The sequence below is a fragment of the Metopolophium dirhodum genome, chromosome 2, assembly GCF_019925205.1.
Source record: "Metopolophium dirhodum isolate CAU chromosome 2, ASM1992520v1, whole genome shotgun sequence".
Taxonomy (NCBI): Eukaryota; Metazoa; Arthropoda; class Insecta; order Hemiptera; family Aphididae; genus Metopolophium; species Metopolophium dirhodum.
In genome coordinates, this window is record NC_083561.1 from 11323720 (window position 1) to 11345840 (window position 22121).

Here is a 22121-nt window from a genome sequence, read left to right on the forward strand (position 1 = left end):
TCCACTTAACGAAAATAAAAACTGGTATGTACATTCAACAATCAATTCTTTTTGAAAAAAAGAAAACGATATATTATGCATATTTAGGTACTAAAATACTAAATAATATAAATTAAGTAGGTATAGGTAATACATTTTTCTTAGAGTAGGTAGGTACTTATCACCGATCGAGACATACACGTGGCTTTTTTTCATATTACGTAAATTTATTGTTTTAAAATAATTCTAATTTTGTGGTTTAGGTTTCACTACAATTATACACTTAGTAATTTTTAATAAATAATACTATTGTTGATACATTTGATAATACTGTTAATAACTTAATAAAGTACGTTATGCTATAAAACAAAATATTAATTAATGATAAATGTAATATTATAAATGAACAGTATATTTCAAGTATGAATATTTTCTCGGGTCACAATTTTTTAACTGTCTATAACCGTGGATTGCGCTCGTCTTTTTTATTGGAAAGGGGATATTGTTTACCAATATTGCCACTATCCATTGTTTGGAAATCATAACAATGTGATAATTCATGTTGACGTGTCAATCAGTGGAACTTTGCAAAACTTGTCGAGTGAATTGAGAACTATTCAGTGAGTTTAATAACGATCCGGGTCACCGTGAGACATCACTTAATCACCCGTAAGTCGGCGGAGCGTCCGTGCCACGGTGGCCGCCGATGTCACCGCGCCATCATTGAACGTCCGGATCCGGATACGGCCGCTGCCGGCTATGCAGACTGAAACCGTTTTCGGGTGTCATGTGCAGATACGGCTGGCCCGCCGGGTTGATGGCCGGTAAAGTGGCCGCGGTTGGTGATTCTGGCGCGTCGTAGAATGCCGGGTTGTACACGACAGTGGCGGACATGGACTGTCTACGTCTGGCCGCCCGCACCGTGGCCATCAGAGTGCCCGTGTCGGCCTTCCGCAGGACGCCCGCACCGTGGCCGCTGCCTTCGTCTGTGGTCGGGGCCATCGCGCAGGCATACGACAGTTCGGACGTCGACCGGTAGACGCCGGTCAATCCGTCGGCCGGCGCAGACTGGCCGTGGCCAGCCGCGGCAGACGCCAACATCGATGCCGCGCCCCGTTGCCGCCGTCTCTCCTTGCTGATCTTTCGGATGTCGTCCAACACCGGTCCTTGTTTGTCTTCCGGCAATACCGCACACATTTCCTGCAACACCTCCCGGCCAAACACCGTATAACATTATACTGTCATGTCATTATAATTCATTTTGTGACTGTTAAACAGATGAAAAATACCCATTCACCACGTAGACATTTTTCCTAAGTCGGACCTAACTTTATTCGGCAAACATTATCAACCATACATGTAATAACAAATAGATGTTCAGATACAGACAGTCCTAACTCCTAATAACCAGTTAAAATGGGAACGAAAATGTTTTTGTTTTCTGGTACCCAATCGATGCAGTTTGATTTTTAACACGGCACCCAATTTGTTTTCTTTGAATCGCAATGCGCTACGATAGTTGTTCAAAGTTCAAACTCGTCTATTAGAAAAAATCTGACAGTTCCGAGGCTCGAGGCACGCCATAAGGATGTTCGTGGTTGAAACCCTCTGGCTTATGTTATAATTTTTCTGTATACAATTAATTTAGAAAATATTTAAACCAATTTCAGTTATTTATACCATGCATTTATTCACTCCATTCTACAGTAGGTAGGTACGTCGATATTTTTGCAAAAAGTAGTTCAAGGAGTTCAACACTTACCAAATTAAGAAATTATTACAAATAATAATATAAATATAATACAATTAAGTAGGTTATAAGAATTAGAGGCCGATCCACCAGTATCTTTCCCTTAAAATTGTTTATTCATATACAATGATTCATCATTAAATTCAAATTTACCACATACATTACAGTGATATTCTCAATAACGATACACAGCACATAGATTATAGGTATACACTCTACAGAAACAATTTTTATGTATTCAATCATTAATAATATGTATTGGCGTACTTTCACAGTCACAAACTCACAAACAACATATATCATCGACCTAGATCAGTGATTCCCAACGTGGGCGCTACCGCCCCCTTGTGGGCATTTTTTATTTTGAAGGGGGCGTTTTTATGAGGGGGGCGCTAAAGGGGGCGCTCATCTATCATTTAAATTTTTTTTGTTTATAACTGATTGTAATGAAATGTATAACTACGTAGAATAAAATACCTAATGTAATCAACACAATTATGTAGGTATAATATTTATAGACACTTAAATAATATCAAAAAAATTATCTTGACAGGTACTTGACGTTATTATCGAAGTTATCGTATAGATTACGATTAGCGGCTAATGATTAGCCGATTCCGACAATGTTATGTGGAGATTTAAGACTAATGCTGACATCTATTGAACCAGATATCATTTCGTTAGCAGGAAAACATCAACCTCATGGCAGTCATTAGTCACATAAGTATTTTTTGTATTATAATTTTATATTAGCGAATTCGAAATCAAATTATATAATTATTAATTATTAGTAGGTATTTAAATTTAAAATTAACTAAATTGTAGCGTTAAAATGTTAATGATATTTTGTCTTAAATTAAATAGCTTATTAAAAAATAAAACGTTTATCATTTTAAAAAATTGATTGGGGAAGGGGGGGGGGGGCGGTGTGTGATTTTAAAAATCTAAAAGGGGCGTTGAGTAAAAAAAGGTTGGGAAACACTGACCTAGATTATAATTAAGCCCAAATAAAACAATATTTAAATTAAAAACTCTTAATTCATAAGCACTATGTATTAATATCAATATATACCTATAGCGGCTATAGGCATTGTTATATCGTAGGTACGACAATCATTTTAATTATTCAAAATTTAAACTTGGTTTCTTTGATACTTGTGTTCTTTCAAACTATATATAATTAAATAAAGTCAAGTTTTTACTCTATCTTCTGATAAAACTCCGTCTGTTGACATTCTGTATAAGTAAACGAGTAAATTTATTTATAATATATCAAATATTAAAATGGAAAACTCTAAAAAGTTTTGTAAAACACTGTAATACTAAAACAATGTTCATTAAAAACCATCTGTTTTGTAAAGTTTAGACTAAAATACGGACTTTATATTTCTTCATGTTCATCTTTCTAAATATTTTTCTACATTTTGTATAATACTAAAATGTGTATATTCTTTTAGATCGGACACAATGGTTTTAAACTGCATGATAGCGATAATGATTAAAAAATCATTTGAAAAAAAAATATGTCGCACCATACAGCTGCAGCTGCGTACGCTTTTTTTCAATTCATCGGTTTTATTTCCTTGTTTATATACCTATGAAAGCTTTTAATGTATAGTGTTGTGAAAATTTAGAATATCTTTTACCGGGACAATACTCGTTGGTCATTCGCTTTGTGTAACTAGTATATTCCTCCGTGGACACTATTTATATTTTTAAGTAAAGGTTCAACATTTTTTTCACCACAATATCTCTGTTTTATATTTTATTTATTTCGTATGATACACATTTATAAGTTAGCCGTATCTACTTGATCACCATCAAATGTTCAAAGTAAACCCCAAACAAAGAGAATCTATGAAAAATCTTATATCGGTATAACCGACATAATTCATAGGTACGTTGCATTGAACATGCTATACATTTTATATGTCAGTTTGAATCCAAAAATATGCGGAAAACATTCTCCCGCGTTATATTGTGTATAATTATTGTTATATTAATTTCATAATTAAGTAAACTATATGAAGAAATATTCGAACACATTCAGATTATACATACGTACGAATATGAATTATTAATGTTTAATATTTTTAATAAATAATAATAAGTAGGTACCTAGTACAATGTTATGTGAAAAAATATTATACGGGTAGTCACGGACGTGAATAAAAACATATAGGTATTTTTGTATTCGAATAAATAACCGTGTATTGAAGTTGAATATAATATAATACATACATTATACATAAAATATAATAAAATTTCATTTTGTGGCTCGGCGCGGCGCGGTGGCTGAAATCAATCACGCAACGTGATTGAGAGTAAGCAACAGCCGCTGCTTCTAGTTCCCGGATGGGTAACCACTCGGTCGGGTCCATATTATAGTGGCAATAACCTTGCCACACATACTCGTGTTGCCAACCAACCGTACCAACCAAAACCTCTACAATAGCTAATGGCCATAGCTGTCGGGCTTTAGACCAATAAAAAAAAAAAATTTTATTCAACAACTTTTCTTCTATTTGCGTAGGTATAATATGTGAGTGTGTAGTAAAAATTCAGTTGTAAGCTAATATCGACAAATTTTAATTTTAATTATCCATGATAATATTACAAGGCAATTGAAATTTGAAATATATAGAATCATACAAAATATATTAGTACCTACCTAGTTAAAATATTATATTTTTTAATTTACCCGGTAATTGGTTTAAATTTTAGTTTTCAAAAAGTTATTTAAAATTTTAAACCAATAATGTCTACGACCTTAATGACGATGACATTGAATTATGTTATTTTGCATGATGAATTGACGTATTGTATTTTTAAAAGTATTTCAATATTTAAAAACAAGTGTTTCGGTTTTTTTCGTTATATTCATTGTGTATTTTACGAAAAATAGTTTAAAAATATGTTTGAAAACAGTAATTATATAGAATCCATAAATGCAGTTTTCATCAATAATACTATACCTATAATAATATGTAAAATTGTGCACAATTACCTTCATGGCTTTAATATGTACCTAATGATTGTTATCAAATTTATTGAAATGTATACAAATTATTCGTTCTTAAAATGGTTTATTTTATTTTAAATATCATAAAAAAACTCGTCAAGTAAGGTTGCTAATACTTTTTATGTCGAACCCGTCCTCTTCGTGTCAGAGTTATATTTCATAACGATTTTTATAAACGGCGCCATTAATATTATATCAATCTATAGTCGTATAATGCTTAAATATAGAAATCGTTTTTATTACGTTTTGTTTTCAGAATCTATGTTGCATATTATTATAAATATGTACGAACATTAAGCATACACGAGGTCTATATTTGATGGAAGTTTTTTTAAACTACATTGCATACTGTACAGATGAGTTATCAAGTGAGCCATAGGAATTTTCTCCGAACATTAATAGAGTATTTTAAGATGAACATTTCTTTGGCATTTTTTTGAATTGTTTAATACTTTACCCTAAAGAAATAAACTGGACGCAATCAATTATATACAGAGTGGTCAGAAACTTTTGGTGGGGATATACTAAACGCAATACAACAACAATAATAAATAATAATTGTTGTAGTACAAATTTTTGATTATGTCTGCTAATGTTTGGTCGAATGTTATTAATTAGAAAGTGGACACGACCCGACTTGCAGTGCTGTGTTCATTTCGACCACTAATACTCACTGTGTACTTTTGTAAGTTTATCAAGGCGTTGACGATGTTTCCCAGGACCCGGTGGTTGCTCCTGTATCTGTTGGACGCAATCGTCGCCGTCATGGGACTCTGCCACTGTAGACGGACGTACGAGGCGACGGTCGTTTTCGGAGCGTTTTTCTTTTCGTTTAGCGAGCTGTCGGCGTCCAAAAACGACATGCCTGTCGTGACCAGACGATATACACATATATATATTATGCAAACGAGAGAGACAAAAAAAAAATAAAAAATAAAAACAAAGGACCGTGTAGAGACGTTTAATATATAAATAGCTATATATTATAATATACATCTGATATTCTGATGATATTACCGTGCACATGCTATATGATTGGATTATACATTTACGGGTTTTGTGTATAGGAGACGACGATGTAGGATGCAATGTTTTTTTTTTTATTTCGTTACGGGCGGAAGGTTGCCGGCGGCAGTCGCTATGCCTGGCTGCTCATTGGAGCTAATCGTGATAGTTTGGTGATGGCGGTTGGGAGAGGGGGGGGGGGGGGGTGTGGGGCGCTGCGGCCGAGTAGGGAGGATTGTGATTTAAAACGTGAAAAACGTAATTCACCTACCTCTAACCGTTTTGAATTTATTGGATACCGTGTCCGCCCGAGCGGAATACCGTTGTTGTCTTTCCGCGGCCCGGCCCAGGCTGCGGGACGCGAATGTTTCCTGTTCAGGTTCCGAAAGCGATATACTGAAACGTTGCACGTCCCCCGGACCCGGCGTGCAGACAATGTCCACGCCGTCCTGGAATTCGACGGCGGCCAACAGCAGTTTGTCGGCCCAAGACCATCCTGTACACATTTTATACAATGCAGTTTTGTAGACGTGTTTTATGTGATATAACTATAACGTCGAATTTAATGACTATAGATACTGTAAATAATTGATAGGTATAATAATATAAAAACGACAATATTATGTACCTATAGTCGATTACAGTTATGTACAAGCCGTTGGTTCAGGTTATACATAGATATTATATAATAATAATAATAATAATTTTTTTTTTTTTGTCAGTCAATTTGAACTATCAGTAGTCGTGTTAGCACTTAGCAGGACCGTATTTTGAATTATGTCGCTCCAACAGTTGGTGGGAGGGGGGCCCTTATGAAACGCACAACGACAATATTGTTTTTCTAATAAAGTAATGTTTAAGGTCAACATTTTAATATAGGTAAAAATAAATAATTATTCAAGTTTAATTCTGGTACAATAAGCCATCCTCAAAGACTTTTTTAGGATACCAAGACGCTGTATATTCAAAACCAACCAGACAGGGATTTGGTCCACCCTATAGGTTTGTGTCCACTGTCCAGGTTAAGCAAATACAAATTATATAAGTGTAAATATTTGAATTTGATATAAATTGTAGTATAATAATTAGAACAGATATGTATACAGTTTTTCATTGTTTTTATTATTTTGGTGAAAAAATTACAAAATTTATACCAAAACGTGTTTCATGAACTAACGGTTCTGAATATAAAATTGTTTTGCATATTTTTGCATTTATAGGGCAATTTTAGTATTTTATATTATACAGTTGTACTAAAGTGCTCTTTTTATAACTCGACAAATTATGAAATGCGAAATAAATAATAATCGTTCAAGATTTTATAAATATACATATTTATGCTCAAAGCTGACGTGCTGAGAACTTGTGTAGCACATGGTTACACGCTATACAGAGTGACAGTAAAAATTCGAGGAAAATTATTTATTTCAAAAAACGTATGAGCTTATTGTTTTATAACTTGTTAAAAAAAATTCTGATTACGTTGTATAGTATTTTAATATAAAAAAAATCTCATAAACATGTACAGCCCCATTACATCTACCTGAGAGAGGGGGGAATTACTTACACTGGCCTCCCAATAAATACTACAGGCCTGTGTGTTAATCAGATGACGTACTATGATTCTTCAATATGTATTTATTTTCAAATCATTCAATTGTGTTATTAATTATTATATTATACTAGCTGATCCCGCTGGCACTTCGTTGCGCGTTAAATGTACCAATTCTATATGACTCAAACTTTGTTCAATTCGTTATTTAATATTCGGTGTATGGTGTATGGTATTCAAAATGTATCTTAACTTTTCTGTTTCCCGGAATAAAAAGTCTGATTCACAGCAGTATATTATCAGGTAGGCAATATCTACCTGCGGTAGATCGCGGACGCCGGAGCTGGTTGTACGTAAGTGTATGATTTAACTCTAAAGTATCAAAATTGTACCAAGTTTGTCATTTTTACTTAATTCCACCTACGGAGGATTGATAAAACCAATTAATACAAAAGCCTAACGCAACCGTACTAAAATCCGATGAATAAAAAAAAACAAATTTAACAATTTTTAATTAGCCTATCTTCTTCCCAGAGGTCTAATCTACACACAAACATTCATTTTTATCTATATCTATACTAATATATAAAATGATAGCGTTTGTTTGTATGTTCGGGATAAACTCCGAAACTACTGAACTGATTTCGAAAAATCTTTCACCAATACAAAGCCACATTATTTGTGAGTGTCATAGGCTAATTTAAAAAGGGAAGTGATCACTCCCGGTAGGTGCTCAAACAGGAATTTTTAGATTTACGATGGAAGTTTTTGTTTTTTAATAGTTGCACTGGGTTATATATATAGATAAAAATAATTGTATAGACGTTGTTGTTTTTGGCCATGTCACCAGGTGTGCACTTAAGAGGCCATAACTCCGGAACCACTTATCCCACAGCGTACAAACTTCACAGAAACTATCTACATATCAATCTTAATATGTTCTGAAATTTTTATCGAAATCGGTTTAGTGGATCTTGAGTTATAAAATGTATTCAAAATGTACACTTATTTATATATATATAGATAATATTTATAATTTAATTTGTAATTACATTTACCTATAGTCAATAACAAGTATACTCGACACGTTCGTTCTGTAAAGCAGAACGGTTACCTACTCGACTGTTTTTTATATATTATATTTGATAATCTAACAGTACTTCACAGAAGTCCGAGATCTTTGTGGAACAGTCAGCACATTATTGACTTGACCTAGTTTGAATTACTGTGAAATTCCATTATAGTAATAAGCAATAAATAATAACTTTCGATATTGAAATTTTCACTTGAAACGTTTTTTTTTTATACATTAATTTCCGTGGCTATCATATTTGATACCTACGTATTACAAAAATTAGTTATACGTGAATCTAGTTTTTCTAGTTAACCGGCTCGTATACACAGTACATCTACTGGGTTTTGAAATTGTATACTGAACCACCGAATTTAAAAAAAATATACATCCTTACCAACATAGTAATATTAAATACCACAAAATTTATCAACCGCACTTATACCTTTCTGTATGGCGTCCAACAGCGCGTCGGTAGGCCGCACTTCGTCCCTGCACAGCAGTCTGGCAAAAGCTCCCAACGACCGTAGCTCGTCCCGGTCCCACCTTCGTCGCCACTCGTCCAGGTGCCAACAAGTGCTGTGCGACACATCGTACAGCTGGCGCAGGAACAGCGACAGCGGCGGGCCTAGTCCGACGCGACGTCGCCTGCACCGCAGCGGTCGGAAGTCAGTGGCCGAGGCGGCCACCGACGCCGATTGTAGTCGTCCGAGGACGAACCGCACCAGGTCCGAGTCACCGGAAATTTCGGCCACTGTGGCGTCCGCGTACACGTCACACAGCAACCGGCGCACCGCTTCTGGTCCACCGCCGGTGGACGGTGTCCGGCGGCGCTGACGTCCCGCGAGACACCGACCGCGGCGGCCAACACCGCCGACACCGCTCTTTTTGTCGGCGGCGACGGCCGAACGCAGCGGCCGCCGCTTCCGGTCGTCGTCCTTCTTGTCCCGGGCGGCCCCGTAAATGGCCAGCGCCTGTTCCGCGACAACCGACACCAGGTACGCGGCGTCCAGCCCGATCTCGTCTCCAGATACCAACCCGGTGCTGCACCGCGGGATCTTTTCTTCTGTCAGAAAGTGCCAAGCGGACGACGATTCCGCCGCGCCCGTCGAAACCTAAACAATTTACTTAATTTTACAAAATATTACGAGCGAAACACTGTAAATCACCTTATGGTTCATTTTCTAGTCAATATTATTATTGTATTTTAATGTAATTCGTTGGCAAATGTTATCGTTCGTTCATAAGACACTAAGATATGAACATAATATAATATATATTATCGCATCTTACGTTGATGTTTGGTTTAATTATAGACGCCTATGTATGGTATTGTCTCAAAAAAATTAATTAATGTTGTAATAGTTGCAGTAGGTGCGCCAAAGGGAAGTGTTAACAATAAATGGTATAGTGGTATAATTTAATTGAATCCAGATCGTTCCTCGCAGCGTTCATTCATTAGTAGGTATTTTTTCAAATCGATTCGGCTAACGTTTCAGTGATTTACGTTTCGACTTATTTAACGTATTACTGTGTTTCAACGACACACCGTCACTAATATTATTATATACGTCAAATTTAAAAATTGAGTATTTACATTATATTATGGTCACGGTTAAGGATTTACGGTAGTGGATCCGCCCATGCGTGGTTCTCATAATGTTATGCATAGTTAAAACCACTGTTGTGACATTGCGTGCAATTTCCATTACCGTAATAATACTTCAGTCCGATAAGCAAAACGCACACCTATATAACCGTGACACGGTATGCAATGTAGGTATAAAATATTCATAATATAGGTATTATGACCGATGTTCACCTACACCACTGTCTGCAGTGATGGCCATGGCCATTCTATGCATAGAATATATTTTAGGAGGGGCGATAATAGGTAATAAACTAATAAACTATAATATTATGTATGATGATTTCAATATGTGGGGCACAAAAACCGTACCGCCGAATCCTATAATATAAATTGTAATACCGGTTACCGCGTTAACTTTACGGACATGCCGCCGAATGATAACGGTGAATTTTATAATATTATTATCGGACTTGTTACACGCACTGGTCAATCAAAATGCTGTGTCCGATCACAGGAAATTAAACAGCCATGACTTATGAACAGCTTATATCAGTGCCGTAGCTAGGCGGGCACGTATTCCATATAAATATAGATAATATTGTTATGATGTTATTAATATAATCACCAACCCAATTTTTTAACGTTATCGATTCATCAGTTTTATTATCACTAAATAAGAATGTATAGGTACCTACTTACAAATTTAATTAAATTTAAATACGATTATTTTGGTAACTATCACGTTTTAAGCGTCTCCTGTAAATCTAGTTGTTTGTGAACTACAACAGTTAGCCTTTTATTATATTATGGTCTCCGTAAATAATATGAATCAACTGTAGTCAAACGATTCGGAATATTAATATAATGATAGTCAAATCATGCTCACGCAGTGCCTGGTGGCCAACATCCCCTTGAACACTTCGCCGATATACTCCACTTGTTTCCTCGAGTAATCCAACCTCCGGGGCTTCGGGTCCATGGTATCCAGCACCCGGTACCACTTGTGCAGCATGACCGACTCCAGGTTCTGCCAGTAATCGGCGTCCGTGTTCTGGAACGCCTGTCCGGTGACGATCGAGTCGCTGCCCATAGACTTCTCGAACAGCCCGTACATGTACGCCTCCACGATCTCCACGTCGTTCTGGTAATCGTCTTCGGACACCATCGTCCGGCAGGCCCGGGGAGCGTTGAGCACGACGTTGGCGTAAGGGTAGAAGTACGACCGGTGGTGCTGGGCCTTGAGCGCGGCCACCAGCGAGTCGAGTACCGATAGCACGTGCACGGCCACGCACCGGTGGTCCCAGTCCTCGACCCGGCCGCACGCCTCCAGCCGGAACCACAGTAGCGTCTTTAGCATGTAACCGCTCACCACGCACACGCCATTTTCGCCCTTCCGCAGCTTCGGCACCTTGGTCCGGAGGAAGTGGTAGATGTTGCTCACCACGCTCCGTTCCGAGTAGTGTGTCTGGTACAGACACTCGGCCGCCGGGAATCTAATCTGAAAAGTGGCCGGCCGACCGTAACACCGGACCGTTGGATGTGGCGCCACTGGAACCGCGTAGTAACCCTGTAATATATATTACACAAAACGATCGATATAATGTTCTATTTTATAATACGCCAACGAATCGATACATGCGTATTTATATATATTATATAATTTAATAGTCGTGTAGATCAATATAATATACAATTTAGGGGGGGGGACGAGGTGGCCGAGCGGTCTAACGCGACGGATTCGGCACAGCCGGTCCGAGTTCGATCCTCGACCACTGGGTGGCATTTTTCTCCGTGCAAGTCACGGTGTCCGGAGAACAAGTGCCGCCATCCCCCCACCCCGGGGCACGGCAGAAACCTACGGGTGCCCCATTAGAAATTCTGCCAAACACAACACACGTGTATCAACCTACCCAATATAAAAAATCTACAGTGCCCTCCCCACACCCAATGGCCTATGTTGCCGCGGGTTACCCAATAAAAAAAAAAAAATATACAATTTACAATTTGCTAGTGTATAATATCGTAATCGATTATTCATCTTGTGTTTTCGTTAATTAGTATACTATTACATATACCAGTGATCCTCAACCTGTTTTGTGCGACCAAACCTTAGGTTAGGTCCATAAAAATGGTAACACACTTAAAACAATTAATGGATTTTTGAAAAGGTAACAATTATAAACCTAATATGTAAATAATTACATTATAATATAATGTATATAATCTATATTATACATTCCATACGAAGCACGGGTGACGCCCACTTCGTGTTTGCCCTCATCAAATAGCTTTTTATTTTTTAATTAACGTTTTTAATGTGTTCTTTTGAAAAAAATTGCCTGGATATTAGAAGACCACACAATTTCTATAATATTGTAGTATTCATAGTTTATTTTTATTTATTATTAATTTTTTTTTTTTTTGGGGGGGGGGGGTCTTTATTTAAAATAATAATAAAAAGCGGTTTTTGTGCTTTATTTAAAAAATATTAGGTAACCAATTTATAGATCTAATCTATGTGAATATTTTAATAATCTAAATACCATGAATTCCTTTTAAGTATTCAAGTGTATAGTTTAGTTGAGTATGGGAGTATATTATTGTATATTATATTATTATAATATATAATTCCATGTGTATATAAACGAATTTATAATATACAGCGCCCGGCGCCCACGTATACACTGTAATTGTAATACACAAATACTTTGAACCCACTGTATACTATACAGTGGGTTCAAAATGTTTGCTTATTCGGTATAATAATAATAATTGAACACGATTACGGGGGCTTTTGTGCATGATATTTAGTTCTATAACATTCAACAAATCAAATTTGACATTTGACGGACAGCGTGCATTGTCAATATTATACGATTTCAAGTCGTTAGAATCTAAAATAACGGCTACGACGAAATAAACTTCTAGTTTGTGGTTACGAACTTTCCTAAAATGTGTACACTCACCATAGTCGTGGCTTGTTGATGTATGAGAATGTCTGGATGAGTGAGTGGTATTCTGGACAGGACGTCTGTGTATTTAGGCCAACCGGAAAACTCGATGGCGGGCAGTAGAACGACGGCGATGTCGCCGGACGTTTTAGGACCAGATATGCGCAACTTGACGCACTGCGCGTCTTCGACGACGGCGATCCTTAGATCTCTCGGGTCGGGAAACTTACTGGAACCGGTGCTGCCTGCGTTTAATTATATTATAATTTATAGCTATTAACCATAATAATAATATAATATATACTACATAATAATATATGCTATATTTACATGGTAAGACTGTATAGATTTATGTTTCGCACTTACCCATCCCAAAAAACACATGTTCGTCGGCGGGACTCTTGAGGATCTCGTGCAGCAATCCCGCGTCGACGATCTTACCAGGACACCCACACAAGTAACTTTCGTCCACGTCTTCGGGTCGACCAACGAAGTCACTCTTGCAGGAAGCGGACTTGGCCAGTAATTCAACGAAGCGCAATTTTAGTTTATCACTATAAAGTATAAATATATAAAAACAAATGCTACATTCTCATGTAAAATTAGGGTACAACAATAAAATAGGGACATAAATTTAAAATAGTTTCTCATTTCAAATACCTAGGATCAATAATAACATAAGATAGTGACTTGAGAATGGAGGGAAATACTAGGATAAACAAATGGAAAATAGTTGTTATTAAGATCTGGGGGATATGCTTGATCCAAGTATCGTATCAAAAAGACTAAATATTAATTCGTACATGATTCCGATACAACAAGTAATTTTGAAGTCCAGTGCTTGATCTCTGAGTAAGACTAAAAAAACCTTTCAGTATTCGAACGACAAGTTCTAAGAAGAATAATGTATGGACCTTGTGTCTTACTCTGGCACTGTGGAATGAAAAAGGTGTAACAATGATATACTGAAGAACTTGTTTCCATTCATAGACCTTATACTAGTAGACGGAGGATGGATGTAGTTCCAGCCGTCAGACATGACTTCGCTGTTTGGATGATACCGAATTACAGGGTGCATGCGCACTAGATGTGTATAACTGTATATAATAATATATGCCAATATACATATCACCGTAACGCAAATTTCCAAGGGCCGCACTACCCAACTCCTCTGTCCTTATATATGCTCCGTATACTAGTATGTATAAGGTCTATGTTTTCACTACTCATCATAAAAGAAGAAATTACGATGTCATCGAAACGACAATATTATTAATTCACAAAATATTGTGGGGTTTTTTTTAATAAAATTTGTAGACTACAAATAAGTATATTCGTGTGTGTATGTGTGTTGAACCTAAAAAACTTTTATCCTGATCACCCTTGTCTTGGAGAGGGGAAAGGGCATAAAAATAATTTTTTTCTTTTATTAAGTTTGTTCATGTATGATGTTTAACAAAACATGGTTATCAAATATGTGTCAGACGAAAAATCCAAATTTTGATTAATGGTGTGTATCCGTACTGTATGTTATCAAACTATCAAATCTCTGGATATGTTAAGAATTGACACGTTTCATCAATTTGAGGTTACGCGCGTTTATCAAAACCGATCATTAAAAGCTTGACATGATACATTATAAGTGAATGTTTGTGAAAATTCAAACACACAAGAACAATACAAAAACATTTTGCGCGTGCCTAACCCATTTCGAACAATATAACAATAAGTATTATTCGTATTATTATTACCGGTAGCATTTTGTGAAACGTAGTTGTTATAAGTCCCAAATGATAGTCAATCGCGGAGATTTGCGTTTAATAATCCCAAAAGCCTACCCTTTTGTTATCCTTTTTGGCTCTCTGTTCTTACAGCAACTCGAGTGAAATATATATCACCATTGGATGTATACTCAAACAAACGATATTATTATTATAGTTGTCGTAGCGATTTAGCTAAGTATTTTATGTAGAACATTTTATATTCATGCTCATTGTATTTCTAGCTTGACAACTATATATAACTGTGCAATAAAATACGTACATTGCTATTGTTTTCTCGGTTAAATTTATACATGCTTATATATGTATACAATATATATATATTAATATTTTATATATATAAATATATATTATATTATATTAGTATATTACATTTTGATTACGCTAAGTTACACCATAAACATTTTCTTTTAACAAAATTATTTCATAAATTATAAAATACTCAATTTATCGTGATACTGAACAAAAACTAATTTAAATATAATATAAACGATAATTCTCGATTATTCTAATGGTGTTGAAGTTCAAAACCCATATAAATAGGTATATATTCAGAAAATCATATTATTATATTGTAACAAATTGTATGAAACAAAATATGATATCATTTATCAATTCATTAGCGACTTCAGATAAATATTGTGTTAATTGGGGGGTTGTAAGGTATATAAAAACTTTTTACGGACAAACAATAAATATAAAAATGTAATGAATGCACATAGCCACATAATCTCAGTTCTAACTTCTAATTATGATATCATAACATAATTTATTATAGCGTGGATATTTACAGGTAAGAAATATATATGAATAATTATTGTATTAGAAATGTATTGTATATTTTTCTTGAATATTCATGACTTTTAAAATATTTCAAAAATTATATAAGTATAGACAAAAAATAAAATAAATTCAATGAATAATATTTTTTTATTATATTTCACAGAATTGTAAGCGGATATGACGTGTTACTGTGTGGTAATTATTTTTGTGGTACTTTTTGGGTGGAACTATAAAGTGGGAGGATCATATTTAAATTGAATTGTTTTTTTCCGCTTTTCAGTCATAAAATAAATGTGAATTGGTTTGGATCAACAAAAAATATACCTACCTACCAACATAGTTAAAACAAAAGAAATTAATGAAGAATTGCAGTTTTTTGTTTATCTTTCTGCAAAAACTTTTTATCTTCGTAAGCTTATATAGCTAGGCAACAACTTTTACCATTCATTCCATGCAATTAAATATACACTGTTATTATAATATTAGAATTAGTATGTTGTTTTACCGTCTGAGATATCCATCATTGTCAATTAAATCTGCCCATTTTTCGGGTTCATTGGTGACTAGTCGGATCTTAGCAAAACCTTGGGGTACGCCGTCTTCTTCCACTACACATCTTACTTGATAGTCAAAATCGTCTTCGTACATTTTCGGTTCTGACAATACGTCAAGTCGTACATAGTAACTAAAGCTTTTGGACAACTGAAATTATATTCATTTGAATAAAACGAATATATTAAAATAATATATTAATATTCATTTAAAATTAACACATTGCTTATACTACATACCTATTTGTATTTAAATTTATAACATTATAATTTCCTTATAAATAGGATTTTTTATTGGGAAAAAGTTAAACTATTTATCTTAATTATTGACCAGACCTTTATTGAGGTTGACATGGGTTCTGCAGTGATCAAATATTTGCAGGCAAATCGTTTGTCCAACTTCCCAATTCCACACAACAAACGTTGCATAATACGATTAACTATGGCTTCGACGTTTAGTGATGATGAACTAGTAGGTATGTCATCTACACATAATTTTTAATGAGTATAAGACTATGTTTAATACAAATAAAAGATAGTAAAATATCTATAATCTATATAATTAATTATAAATTAATATGATAAAAATTTTGAAACTTTAATAACCATATAGAATATCAATTATTATAAAACTGTTATGAATTAATCAAAAGCTCAAAAAGGAAGTGCAATAATTTGAAAAGCCTAAATTATAGTATAATTTATTTTAAATATTAAAAACCCATAATTGTGTTTGTTAGCTTGAAACTATTTATATATGTAATTTATATAATCTGATAATTTATATATTTTACAAGACTGCTGTAAAACAATGCATTAATAAATCATTACTAATTAAACATTTTTATAAATATTAACTAATCTTAATTAATCTTTCACTGAAATATATATGTTATATATTGTATGTTGTAGTGTTTGTGTGTAATATATATTTATTATTTATAATATTTGTATTAATGTATTATGTATAAAATATATAATATTTTAATTCAATAAATTAAAAAGAATAAATTATGGAAATAAATAACTAATACACAAATTATTGGTGTAGTTGAGAGTAGATGCTTTAAATTCATAATTATGTAATCAGCTTAATATGTTAAACATAAAAAAAATACCTTACTAAAATTTAAAAATGGATCCAGAAATTAAAAAGCGACAAATACAAATTATACTAACAACATATTTAAAATTGTACAATTGGTAGGTAAGGTAAATGTTCAAAAACCATATTGCAGTACAATTTAAATTAAACATTTTATTTCAATTCTGAAACAAAATGTATACAGACAATGTATTTAGCATACAATTTAATTCACAGTTAAAATTTTTTTTTTTTTAACTGAATATTTAGCTATTGATTTACTAAAACAATATTTGAGTAGTACAATCATAAAAAAGCACGGATGTTATTTATATAAATCTTAAAAATAATTTTTTACATACAATTTAAAACATTAATCATAAACTGATTTTTAAGAATTCATACAAATATATTATTTGTCAAAATTAACAAGATACTGTAGTAATAATTTAAAAACTTAAAACCCAAATTTGAAAAATGTTAATCACAAACATAATCAAAAATAAAAAACTTACAACCTATTACGGTAAAAAAATAGAAGTTAAACATTTTACTACAAAAAATTCAAAATCATTTTGTTGGTGTTTTTTTATGCTTATTATTATAACTGCATAAAAACCGAACATAACATTTTGAAATGTAATTAATACTAATCTTAAAATATATGGCGAGACGTTTTTTGAGTATTTTTCTATCCTTTAATTAGATAAATACATTTTTTTAAAAAAAACCTATAACTATATGTAGTACAATTACAGGAAAAAAAAATATTGTTTCAGTAATTATATCTCTATCTCAAACAAGCATTTTAATAAAATGAAAAATCAATCAATTTTAATTTAAATTAAAGAAGTAAGTAGTTATAGTTTATTAAAAAATTAATAAGGTCTGCATACATTGTATTTAAATTATAAAATTAAATAAATTGATCACGGAAAGTAAAAAAATATACATAGGTATTCAATATAAGAAATTAAGATTTTTAAGTGACAAATAAATCAACGCATTTAAGTGGTTAAAATTAATATTTCAAGATGACTTTCTAGTTCCTATATTACAATTATTACTTTAATTGTATAAATTAATTTTATACCTACAACATACACATTACACTAGATAATAACACTATTTTCATTAAAAAATTTATATAATACCAGATAGTTTTCATTTTAACATAAAGATATGTTTTTCATTTAGCACATTTTTCAAAGATAAGAATAATTATCGTTGTTAGTGCAAACGTCAAAATAAAAATAAATATATAAAACATCTAAAGCGATACCATTAGTAAGTTATACGACTCTCTGAAATTTTAAAGTTTGAAACGTATTCAAAATTCACACTTTTTTTCTACTACGTCTTGCACTTGATCGATTTTAAAGATTCTTTTTGTTATTATTTAAAAAGCGTGAAGCCCTGTTTTCGAGGACTTTATGGGATATTTTACACATTTATACAAAACGAAAAAGCGGGATTTCATTGATCGACTAAATATTATATTTCACATTTACAACCACTATATTATTATAAATTAAATATAAAATATCTAAAACATTTAGTATTAGTTCACATGTTAAGTGTAAATACTATAATTATAATGTTTATAACTATATTTTGTATGTAAATGCACAGTCCTTTTATTTATTATAATATACAATATAAAATATTCCTCTACGGCTCTACATATTGGAAAAAAAACCCCTAAGTAATGTTATTGAAAATATTTTATTCGATCACTTAGCATGAATATGATCCTTGTTATAAGAAATTAATATAGATTACAACAAAATAATGCGAATTTATACCTAGTTCTAAGCTTCTTTATTTTATTGGTGTAAAATTAATTAATTATATTTTTTATTGGTTTAGAGCCCGGCAACTATGGCCATTAGCTATTGTAAGGGTTACGGTTGGTATGGTTGATACAGATTACCGATTGGTATGGTTGGAATGGTTGGTATGGTTGGTATAGTTGGTTGGCCACACGTATATGTGTGTCAAGTCCGGGAACTAGTAGCAACTAGCAGCGGCCGTTACTTACTCTCAATCACGTTGCGTTTACATTAGTTGTCTAAATTTCAAAGAGCATAGTACCTACTTTAAGGGCGTTGGATGCGGTGATTTTCTGTCTTTGTCTAACACGCGTTGGACATAGGAATGACGACCTATGCGACTGACAAAAATTAAGGTACTTCTAGTTGTTCAATTTAAAAAATAAAAATATGTTTTAATTGGTATACAAGTTAACTTTACATCGGTCGAAGTACTTTTTAAACTGTAGCAAAATTGTCAATTTTTAATACTAAATAATATATTAAAAAAATATTAAAAATATGCTTTGACTGATGCAAAGTTAACTTGTATACCAATTCAAACATCTTTACATTTTTTAAATCGAACAACTAGAAGTACCTTAATTTCTGCCAGTCGCTTAGGTCGTTATTTCTATTCCATGTGTGTTAGATAAAGACAGCAAATCGCCGTATCCAGTATTATATTATAATACTGTTATAAAAATAATTTAAATTTTAAAAGTATTAATAATTCACAAATTACAAGTGAAAAAATTTCCACCCGCAAAATGTTGGCACCCCGGGTAGTTGTAGCCAATGCCCCTTCCCCTCAAATGTGGCCCCGATTTGGTTGATATGGATGTATTTTTATTTTAAATGTTTTTTTTTTTATCAATTTTACAGATATAAATTGGAGGAGAATTACAATATAAAATGTTTTGTTAGCAGTTTATCATTACCTACCTATATATTCATAGATGAGTTTATTTCTTCTATCTATCATTGTTTAGATAGGTATTATTATAAAATACAAGATGTTTTTTATTATGATCTCTTTCCGTTAAACGTATTTTATTCAAATATATAAGAAACTATTTTTCTTTTTTAACGGTTTTAATCGATCCTGCACGATTCGGTACTTAACGTTGATTTCTAACGATGCTGCGTCATCGTAAAAATCCGTCTGAATGTACGATAAGGCATAAGCTACGCATCACTTACTTCATACCCCGAATGACACTTGTTCCTTTGTAAACACATTCCATTCATACACTCTTAGTGTCCTACTGGTTTCGATCTATCGCTGTAACAACGCATTTTATTTATTCAGACTTCGGTGTGTTATTTGAATATATCTGATAATTTTCAGAAACTATATTTATCAACTATAGGTATACTGCTATAAATATTGTAAATTGTTTAATATTACCTATAGTAATATATTGTCATTTGCTTTTACTTAAAAATTTAGTGACGGTACACGCATAAAAAATGTCCGAGGACGACGGACGGTCACCGTGGCACCTGGTGCAGGCGGGGCGAAGAATTTTATACGTTTATATTACGGAACGATAACAAATAATAGAAACAATAAAATATATTATACTGTTCAGTATTAATTTTGTCATAATATTATACCTTTTAGTATGTTAAAACGATACGTATAAATGTCACAGAATTTCGTATAATATTATGAGCACGGTGCGTCGGTGCAGCATGTATCCGATACAAAAATCGACAACCAGCTCATGTGCTCGGCCACATCGGTCGCGGTGGACAAATCCCTTACGGAATGATCTCGTGTAGAAGACGTACAATATTATTATCAGGTACCCTAGCTACGGTCATTCGGTAAATTCAGTCTCGCGCGTGGCCTATAATATTACACGCAGGCGTGTTTGACTCGCGCGCGCACGTACCCGAGTTTTCGTAACCACGCAGGAAGTTGTCGTTGAGCCGTTGCATCTGACCGGCGTTGAAATGCAGTTCCGTCGACGGCAAGTACAGCTCCTTATCGGCGCGGAGACGGCCGCGGCTGTTCTCGACGTTGCTCGTCCCGCAGCCCATGGTGTGCGACTTTTCACACGTGGCGACAGAAAACGGACTGACGTGACGTCCGTTCCGTCCGTCCGGCAACCGGTTGCGGAAGAACACTTCCGGTCACCGCCGCCGCCGCCACGATGATAATATCGTGTCCCCGCCAACCCCCGACAATCACTCTGATCTCCCGTGTACGGTGTCACAGGAGTTCCGGTCCACGGAGCTCCCGTTTTTTTGCGTCCGGCCCGCGCCGTATAGGTATTACCCAGTAATATAATAATGATGTATTATTTTGTTATATCATCGCATAATACCTGCAGTACCGCCCACCCACATATTATTATTATCATATATGTAATATACATTTCGGGTACTACATTTACCTATTTAACAATAATATGTATATTATAGTGTATACGCATGGTGCGCGCGTACGTGCCACGCCGTCAAAATTCAAACACCATAACGTCAAAACGTGTACGGAGTGTATGTTATTTCATGTATTATTACGACGTATTATAATAATATAATATAGCCGGAGCGTGTATGTGTATAGCGAACAGACGGCTGTCGGGTCGAAATTGATTTTCGTACACGGGCATCGCGCGCATAATATAGGTATAGTAGGCCTAGAAATGTTGGTTGCCAGTATTTTCTTTCTCCTAAATCGGCGTAGAGATTTAAAAAATCGATTCCACGGGAGTACAACATGAATAATATACGCACGTCTCTATTACGAATTGCAACATTATGGGTTATGCATTGTAATTATTATCATTCAAATTGATGACGTGTTATTATAATTAATTAATAATATACACTAATTATAATGCGACGATGACACCGTTGACGTCACTCGTTTCTATAGGTATATAACGCACCCGTGTCTTCGGCACTCTGCAGCTTACTGACGCGACAATGGATAATCCCCGGCTAATCTGCTGGACGTCGATTCACTTTTTAAGGATAATATATTTTTTTTCCGGGCATTTTTTGATTTCATAAATATTTCTATTCTCCGTGCAATGCATATCAGCATTACCGATAAACAATTGCAGCGTACTGTAGTATAATATTATTTTTCAACGGTTATACGCCTTACACTTAAATTTTTTATATGATGCTAGTCAATTAATCACACGTTATATTACACCTGAACATAAATCA

The 22121-nt window shown here is 34.0% G+C and overlaps 1 protein-coding gene across 2 annotated transcripts; it reads right to left on the bottom strand.

The window, feature by feature from the left end:
• Nucleotides 1-29: 29 nt before the first annotated feature.
• Nucleotides 30-21027, bottom strand: LOC132939253 (uncharacterized). Of its 2 annotated transcripts, none has more exons than XM_061006330.1 (10): nt 20834-21027; nt 16374-16522; nt 15992-16188; nt 13289-13476; nt 12938-13167; nt 10858-11538; nt 8826-9495; nt 6028-6252; nt 5426-5616; nt 30-1179 (listed from the first exon to the last, which is right to left on the bottom strand). In XM_061006330.1, the coding sequence occupies exons 1-10, from the start codon at nt 20979-20981 to the stop codon at nt 700-702; spliced, it is 3159 nt and encodes a 1052-aa protein (XP_060862313.1). In that variant the 5' UTR covers nt 20982-21027; the 3' UTR covers nt 30-699. The 2 variants fall into 2 exon arrangements, with proteins under 2 accessions (XP_060862313.1, XP_060862312.1); XM_061006329.1 differs by having other exon boundaries at nt 30-1188.
• Between the last annotated feature and the right edge of the window lie 1094 nt (nt 21028-22121).